We start from the raw sequence: 9,607 nt of genomic DNA on the forward strand, positions 1-9,607 counted from the left end.
TACTCTTTTTTCACTCTTTTACTTGTTTCAGTCATTTGACTGTGGCCATGCTGGAGCACCGCCTTTAGTCGAGCAAATCAACCCCAGGACTTATTCTTTGGAAGCCTAGTACTTATTCTATCTATCTCTTTTGCCGAACCGCTAAGTTACGGGGGCGTAAACACACCAGCATCGGTTGTCAAGCGATGTTGGGGGACAAACACAGACACACAAACACACACACACACACACACACACACACACACACACACACACACACATATATACATATACATATATACGACGGGCTTCTTTCAGCTTCCGTCTACCAAATCCACTCACAAGGCTTTGGTCGGCTCGATGCTATAGTAGAAGACACTTGCCCAAGGTGCCACGTAGTGGGACTGAACCCGGAACCATGTGGTTCGTAAGCAAGCTACTTACCACACAGCCTATATTTTGTCTTTTTTTTATGTGCACGGAAGTCTCATTTTCATAAAATGTTCTCAGCAGCCTATGCTATGTAAATGCAAATCCCAACGCTTTATGGTTTAATAATCTTATCAAATTGCAACCCATCCCGTTCACATGGTCACGTTAAGGTGTGTTTCATTATCTCCCTTCTATTTACTGACATGGGAGGTAACTCTTCGTGTTAACCGGAATGAAGGATAAACATTTCCTTTTCACCGTTTCTTAAGAGATCAACATTTGGTGTAACATTGTCCAATGTTACCACTAGTATTGAACCCGCGTCACCTTACTAAGTGTGGTAATCATCTCCTGAAAGCCTTATTTCCTCCTCCTCCTCACTACCCGACAAAAGCACGCTTCTGTAATATAACACAGAGGAGATGGATTCACACGAGAGAAATTGGTGCGTGCCTTTCGTCTTCTCAAGACATCAACATTGGTGCGAACCTTTACCAAACACCGGACCTTGCTTGTAATTCTTCCTACAGATATCACAGTTCATTCCGTTCTGAACGTAAAGAAGACTTCAGTTCTCTCAAAATGACTCGATTTATGGAAAATATTTTAAACCACGTTATTTACGAAGATGGTAATATATTTACATTTGTCTCCGTTTTGTGTTTACGGTTTATATTTGTGACCCACGTGTGGTTTTGGTACCTTCTTTGTACCTGTGTCATACAGTCATTTCCTAAAGTGTGTATCTTTTATTTGTTTCAGTCATTGGACTGCGGCCATGCTGTAGCATTGCTTTCAATGGTTTTAGCCAAACAGATCGACAAGGGATTAAACAGTAACAGCTAAATATTAATAACAGCCACATTAGCACCAGTTGTCTCTATCTACCATGTTCTCTGGAGGAAAAGACTGTTGATAGCTTTGACCGGTTGCACTACAATGTGGCCGTGACCTTGTCATGTGTTGTCACACTGTCATCACTGCTTGAGAAACCGTTATCACACTTTGTTTATGACCTTGACAGACCTTGTAATACTGTGATGGTCACTTTGGCAGATCTTACCTCCCTGTGACCATGAGCTTGATTGGCCCTACCACTGTGGCTATGACCTTCTTTGAGCTCACCCATCCAACCTTGACCATGTCTAATCCTACCACTCTGATCTTGATCTTGACTGACCATACCAATCTGGTCATCTCCTTGATAGGCCACACCATACTGTGACCATACACATACCATACTGTGTGTCCATGACCTCTGCAGACCCAAGCAAACTCTGTCCAGCATCGTGGTCAGCCCTACCAGACTGTTGCGACTGATGTAGTTTCTTATTTCTTTATTGCCCACAAGGGGCTAAACGTAGAGGAGACAAACAAGGACAGACAAGGGAATAAGTCGATTACATCGACCCCAGTGCGTAACTGGTACTTAATTTATCGACCCCCAAAAAGATGAAAGGCAAAGTCGACCTCGGCGGAATTTGAACACAGAACGTAAAGACAGACGAAATAACGGTAAGCATTTCGCCCAGCATGCTAACGTTTCTGCCAGGTCGCCGCCTTTGATGTAGTTCCTATTTAGTTTTGAACATCTGTAAACCAACATTTGTACAAGGAAAATGCATGAGGAACGAGAAACCAAGAAGGTTAGCATTTGAGGGTCACCACCACCACCATCTCCACAAACATCATAGTCATCCTCTTCTACCATTGTTACCAAGCACCACCACCACCGTCTCTAACCTGTGTTTTCTTCTTCTTCTCATTAGATGATGTCGTTGCCATAAATAAACCCAGTGGAGTCACAGTTTTTGGTAAGTTGCTATTTATTTATTTCAATATATTTTAGAGAATAAATTATTGAGAATAATTACTCAGGGACCTCCTCCGCCTCATCATCATCATCACCACCACCACCACCACCACCACCACCACCATCACCATCACCATCATCATCATTTAACGTCTGGGTGGGACGTTACCACAAGAGCTGACTAGGCCGAAGCCTGCACCGGGGCTCTGTGACTGTTTTGGCAGGAATTTTACGACTTCCGAACACCAACCACTCAGCAGAGTGGACTTAGTGCTTTTTAAGTGGCCCAAGCACAAGCGAGGTCAGTTTTGGCAAGGTTTTTACAGCTGGATGCCCTTCCTAACACTGACCACAAAACAAAAAAATAAGCTAGTGTTGATGTATTTCATTTAAGGGACACTAAAAGGCTAACTTGGCACAGGTGTGGCTGTGTTGTACGTATTCTGTCAGTCTCTTTTGCCAAACCGTTAAGTTACAGGGATGTAAACACACCAACACTGGTTGTTAAGCAGAGGTGGGGGACAAACACTCACACACATATATCATGGGCTTCTCTCAATTTCCGTCTACCAAATCCACTTACATGGCTTTGGTCGGCCCAGGGTTAAAGTAGAAGACATTTATTGAAGGTGCCACGCAATAGGACTGAACCCGGAGCCATGTGTTTGGGAAGCAAGCTTCTTACCACACAACCACTTTTACACCTTACCCCCCTCCCCCATAATATGTGCTGAGAATCACGATGTTCCAGATATGTACTGAAAGTGACCGCGGGTCAAGTGGAAGATGGTGATGTTGTAGTAAAAGCAAGGAGATTGTGGAGGATTAGGGTTAAATGGTTTGATGGTGGAGGGGCAGACGTTGACCAAGGTCAGTGGTATGAGAAACGGTGATGTGTGCCACCTGAATAGAACTCCCCAAAGAGCTTTGAGCTTGTGGAATTGTTAATTAAAGAACATAGAAGAGCAGAGATGTATGAAGGTACAAACCTATCCGACCCATATTACTATACGATGATGATGATAATGATGATGATGACGATGGGGATGATGATTATGGTGGTGGTGGTGCTGCTGCTGATGTCAAAAGTCATTAAAATTTTGTTTTCATCTCCTTAATTTCTGAAAATCATTTCCATTCAGATATTTTTTCCTGTTTGGGAGAGTGTGATGATATTCTCTGTCTGTCTGTCTTTCTGCATGTGTGTGTATGTGTGTGTATGTGTGTGTGTGTGTGTGTGTGTGTGTGTGTGTGTCTGTCTGTCTGTCTGTCTCTATCTCTCTCTCTCTCTTTCTGCATGTGTGTGTACGTGTGTCTGTCTGTCTGTCTGTCTGTCTGTCTCTCTCTCTCTCTCTCTCTTTCTCGCTCTCTCTCCCTCTCTCTCCACTTCTCCATTGGATTTATCCAAGATTAGGAGGCTGATCTCAACATATCGTTCATCTTATTATTTACAGGTCAGAAAGTCCGTGAACATGAAGATGAGAAAGGTTATTGCCTCCCGATATTTGCTGATTCGGAACCAGACCCCAATCTTTGTCTGGCTGACATAATGCCACTTCTTAGAAGACATTTCAAATCTCCTGCCCTCACCATTGTCCACTCAATCAAAATGTAAGCAATAAGGCTTTTTTTTCTTTTTCCTTAATACTTCTTAGAACATTCTATAATTTTTTCTTTCAATCTTCCCATTTTCCTTGGATATCCCACAATTCCTTATTTCTTTATTGCCCAGAGGGCAATAGAGGGACATAGAGGGGACAAACAAGGACAGACAAAGGGATTAAGTTGATTACATCGACCCCAGTGCGTAATTGGTACTTAATTTATCCACCCCGAAAGGATGAAAGGCAAAGTCGACCTCGGCGGAATTTGAACTCAGAACGTAACAGCAGACAAAATACCGTGCTAACAATTCTTCCAGCTCCCACAATGCCGATATTTTATGTACCACATCTTATCGAGAACTCTGTCTTTCATCTAGCTAAGATCATTGAGAGCAATACCAGTGATAATACAGTTCTATATTCAAGAGATGAGGAATTATTTACATTATTTACATTTGACGGATATTTCTCCTCATCTTGTTTGTTGTTAACACGTTTCAGTTGAGATACCCTCCAGCCTTCATCAGGTGTCTTGGGGAAATTTTGAACCTGCGTTCTCATTCCTAAGGTATTCTTTGATGTTATTATTATTATTATTATGCCCATGGGCATATGGCGTAGTGGTTAAGAGTGTAGGCTACTAACCTCAAGATTCCGAGTTCAATTCCAGGCAGTGACCTGAATAATAATAATAATAATAATAATAATTAATAATAATAATAATAATAATTAATAATAATAATAATAACGATAAAATCGAAAAATAGCTTAGGAATAAGAACCCAGGTTCTAATTTCCCCAAGACACCTGAGGAAGGCTGGAGGGTATATCAGGCGAAACATCGTGTTAACAACAAACAAGATGAGGACAAATATCTGTCAAATGTAAATAAAGTAAATATATACCAGTGATGTTCTGGGGTTCATATTTAATCACCCCACTCTATCATTATCCCACCACACCCTACCATCACCCCACTCCACCTACCACCACCCACCCACCCTACCATCACCCCACCCACCCACCCACCTACCATCACCAACACCTCACCCCCTACTAACACCTGTAAAGTGACCTCATTTCTCTTGTACCACAAATACTACTGCCCATACTGCACTCCTCCCACTGCTGTGTCCACTGTTATGGCTCACAGTCGTTTCTGTTTCTCTCCCTCGCTCGCAGGTTCTACAGTGGAGTGTTGTTGCTGGCCAAACACAAAACTGGCAAGGACAAAATGATGCAGTCTTTAGACAGAGCCAAGTCTCTGGGCACATTCTACCAGTCTTACTTGTAAGTCACTTTTCGTCATCATCATCATCATCGTCATCAGTATTGTCATCATTATTGTCGCCACCAGTGTTGTCATCATCATCATTGTCAATATTGTCACCATTCTCATCGTCATCATCATCGTCGTCATCATTGTCATCATCATTTTCGTCGTTAGCACTGGTGTTGTTATCATCACTGTCATCATCACTGTCATCATCATCATCGTTGTCGTCAGCATCATCATCATCATCATTGGCATCCTCACCATCACCACTGGTGTTGTGATCGTCATCATCGTCATCATCATCACTGTCATCATTATTGTCGTCATCATTGCCATCGTCGTCGTCATCACCATTGATGTTGTCATCACCATTGATGTTGTCATCACCATTGATGTTGTCATCATCATCACAGTCATCATCATAACATCAAGTGTGTGTCAATATGTGTATATTTTTATGTAGCCTTGAATGCATGCATGCGTGTATGTGTGTGTGTACTACCACTACTGTTACTACTACTATTACAACCCATTTTTGTTGTGAATTTTGTGAGAAAATCGCGTGAAATTTCAACATTAAATTAATCATGAAAGATTAATTTAATTTAATTCAGTGTCTTGTCTCTTTTTGCATGATTATATTGTTGCCACATAAAAGGCACCCGTGCTGGAACCATGTAAAAAAGCACCCAGTGCACTCTGTAGAGTGGTTGGGATTAGGAAGGGCATCGAGCTGTAGAAACCATGCCAAAAGAGACGATTGGAATTAGGTGCAGTTCTCTGGCTTGCCAGTGCTTTGTTAAACTGTCCAACTCATGCCAGCATGGAAAAATAGACATTAGATGGTGATGATGATAATGAATTGAAACCGGTCGTATTTTTGTTAAAAATAGACCTTTGGCAATATGCTGTGCTTGAGAAGAAGTCCCATCAAGCCAAGTGAAATCATAGTGATGGCAGATACCGGTGTCATGCAACTGGCACCTGTGCCAGTGACACATAAAAAGCACCCACTACACTCTCTCAGAGTGGTTGGCATTAGGAAGGGCATCCAGCTGTAGAAGCCATGCCAAATCAGACTGGAACTTGGTGCAGCCTTCCAGCATGCCAGCCCTTGTCAAACCACTCAACTCATGCCAGCATGGACAACAGATGTTAAATGATGATGTTGATAATAATGATGATGACGACGACGATTTTATATGATAAAGTTCTCAAAAAGTTCATGTTTTAAATATGAATTTACTTGTGTAAACTGTCATTACTTTTTGCAATATGTATAAACATCTCTCTCTCTCTCTCTCTCTCTCTCTCTCTCTCTCTCTCTCTCTATATATATATATATATATATATATATATACACACACATAAACACACATATATTTTATATTTAGTGTTTGAATAATTGTAGAGCTATAACTGTTGGAATACCAAAGCAAGATGCACCTACCAAGTCAAGTTATTACTTAAAGCAAGAAAATATCCAAGACAGGGTTTTGGTAAGTTCCAGTAAACATGTTATTATTATATTGATGAAAGATTCTTCTTCTTCTTCTTCTTCTTCAATGCCAACATGGAAAGCAGACGTTAAATGGTGATGATGATGATGTTCATGAAATTCCAGTCAGTAAAAGTGACCCAAGTCACTTAACTTCCTAGAAATAACAGTCAAATTACGATCTCATCATCATTTAACGTCCGCTTTCCATGCTTTCATGGGTTGGACGATTTGACTGGGGACTGGCAAGCCAGATGGCTACACCAGACTCCAATCTGATCAGGCAGAGTTTCTACAGCTGGATGTCCTTCCTAACGCCAACCACTCCGAGAGTGTAGTGGGTGCTTTTTACATGCCACCGGCACAGGAGCGAGACCATGGCACGGGAGGTTTTTCTAAAATATATAAGGCAGTATTTCTCAAACATTTTACCCTTGTATAACACTTAAATTAGATTACATGTCTCAAGGAACCCCTGCACACAAAACAATAAATCATATACCATATCTTTCTCATATTTTCTCATCATAGCTCACATAGTAAATCAGCATCATCATCGTTTAAAGTCTGTTTTCCATGCTGGCATGAGTTGGACGGCTCCAATCTGATCTAGCAATGTTTCTATAGCTAGATGCCCTTCCTAACGCCAACCACTCCGAGAGTGTAGTGGATGCTTTTTATGTGCCACCACGGAAGCCAGTCAAGTGGGCTTGGCATCGATCACATTCACGTAGTGCTTTTTACGTGTCACCGGCATGGGAGCCAGTCAGGGGGTACTGGCATCGACCACTTTCGGATGGTGCTTTTTACATGCCATCAGCACGGGAGCCAATCAGGGGGTAAATATCATATATATATAGTTATATTTTTTTTTTTGATAACATAATAGGTTAGATAGGATGATAACTATATTACAATAACCAATAATATGTTGTGTATGTATAGTAATATTACGATCATGAAATTAGCATTAGCTTATCTCACTCTTTCTTGTGGAACCCCAGTTGAAAAATGCTGATATAAGGACACATTTGTAAATGTAATCCTAAGTATACTCATGGCTGCAATATCTTTGATGGTAAGTGGTTAATGTGGTCTGACCTTGGGCTAAAGAACAACAATTCTCTTTTGTGGTTAAGAAGTTTGCTTCCCAAAAATGTGGTTTCAGGTTCAGTCCTGCTGTGTGGCACCTTGGGCAAGTGTCTTTTGTTGTGGCTTTAGTAAAGCCTTGTCAGTGGATTTGGGAGATGGAAACTGAAAGAAGCCCATCGTATGTGTGTGTGTGTGTGTCTCTTCTTGTCTTGACATTGTGTGATGGTTGTAAATGAGCATCACCATCATACTGGTATTCTTCCTGAGAAAGCATGTCCTTGCCATGGAGAAATATTACAATAGATCAAAACCAGTGAGGGTTGGTGATAGGAAGTGCGTCCAGCCATAGAAAATCCACCTCTGAATTCTGTCTGACCCATACAAGCATAGAAAAGTAGATGTTAGAATGATGATGATGATGATGATGATGGTAGCGGGGGCGGTGGCAGTGGTGATGATACTGATGATGTCTCGCTATTTCAGGAATATTTGACATTGATGTTATTTCTTTATTTCCAGTCGCTGCCAACTGAGGCCGCTTCCAAAAATCTGAGAAAAAGCGGGAAAATCCAGAGAATAGAAGTTCAAACTACAATACTGAAGAAGAACGAGGTGTTAAACTGTGCCTTAGTGAGACTTGATACTGTGAAAGGTAAGACTGTTCAGGGGTTTGCAGGCTGGCAGAATTGTTAGCATGCCAGGCAAAATGCTTAGTGGTATATCGTCTGTCTTTACGTTCTGAGTTCAAATTCCGCCAAAATCGACTTTGCCTTTCATCCTTTCGGGGTCAATAAATTAAGTACCAGTTGCGTACTGGGGTCGATGTAATTGACTTAATCCCTTTCTCTGTCCTTGTTTGTCCCGGCAATAAAGAAATAAGAAACTGGTGGGGGAAGCATTTTTAAATATTTTGGAGACATTCTTTGTCGGGTGAGGGTCTTTGCTTGTCTTTGAAATGTTAGTTTTGTTTTGTTGTTGTAATTCTTCTCGTTGTTGTTGTTGTTTCATTATAGATAAATGGCAGTGTTTAGAGGTGTACTGCACCACACAGCTGTGCCATGTGCTGGGAGACTACCTGTACTCCGGACGAGTCGGAAAAGTATTTGGTGTTCCAGTACTCCTGGAACCTCATTTCGCAAATGTTGGCAAACAGGTAAGGGCCATTTCTTTTTTTACTTGTTTTATTACTTTTTTGGGCGGCGAGCAGGCAGAATTGTTAGCACACTGGGCGAAATGCTTAGCGGTATTTCATCTGTCTTTATGTTCTGAGTTCAAATTCCGCCGAGGTCGACTTTGCCTTTCATCCTTTCAGGATTGATAAATTAAGTACCAGTTACACACTGGAGTCGAAGTAATCGACTTAATCCCTTTGTTTGTCCCCTCTATGTTTAGCTCCCCCCTCCCCGTGGGCAATAAAGAAATAATAATTTTTTTGTGCCATAGAACTCCTAAGGCCTGTTACCCAGTTTCCATGACATTTACATGACAACATTCCCTGGATGGGATGCCAGTCCATTGCAGAGATCAAAGCTAGCAATTTTGAGGGGAGGGAGCAAGTTGATTACATCCATCCCAGTACTTGACCGGCACTTTATTTGATTGACCAAGGAGATGAAAGGTAAAGTTGACCTTGGCAGTATTTGAATTCAGAACTTAAGCAGTTGCAAGAAATGCTATTAAACTTTTTTATCTGATATGTTAATGATTCTGGCAGCTCACCGCCTTAAGGATCCTTAGGGTAGCAAGCTGGCAGTGCCCAAAACTGAGGCATATTGTGCCAGTGGTCGTCTACAGTGCAGAAACATGGATGGTGTACAGAACAAGGAGAGCAATGTGTTTGGAATGTGGATCTTTTGTAGATTGGGCTGAACTAGCTGGGAAGACAGGGTAACGAATGCTGCAGTATGAGTAAA

The 9,607-nt window shown here is 41.5% G+C and overlaps 1 protein-coding gene across 1 annotated transcript in view; it reads left to right on the forward strand.

Annotated features, from left to right (window-relative positions):
* The first annotated feature begins 599 nt into the window (after positions 1-599).
* The window catches only part of LOC128249661 (mitochondrial mRNA pseudouridine synthase Rpusd3-like), a 10,680-nt gene continuing 1,672 nt past the window's right edge, over positions 600-9,607 (forward strand). The window contains exons 1-7 of the mRNA XM_052973839.2: positions 600-1,042; positions 2,181-2,225; positions 3,679-3,835; positions 5,011-5,118; positions 6,516-6,603; positions 8,214-8,346; positions 8,708-8,847. Coding sequence (XP_052829799.1) covers positions 709-1,042; positions 2,181-2,225; positions 3,679-3,835; positions 5,011-5,118; positions 6,516-6,603; positions 8,214-8,346; positions 8,708-8,847 — 1,005 coding nt within the window. The 5' untranslated portion in view covers positions 600-708. The remainder of the gene's footprint in view (positions 1,043-2,180; positions 2,226-3,678; positions 3,836-5,010; positions 5,119-6,515; positions 6,604-8,213; positions 8,347-8,707; positions 8,848-9,607) is intronic.

This window comes from Octopus bimaculoides, chromosome 1 (genome assembly GCF_046866305.1).
Source record: "Octopus bimaculoides isolate indiv1 chromosome 1, ASM4686630v1, whole genome shotgun sequence".
NCBI lineage: Eukaryota > Metazoa > Mollusca > Cephalopoda > Octopoda > Octopodidae > Octopus > Octopus bimaculoides.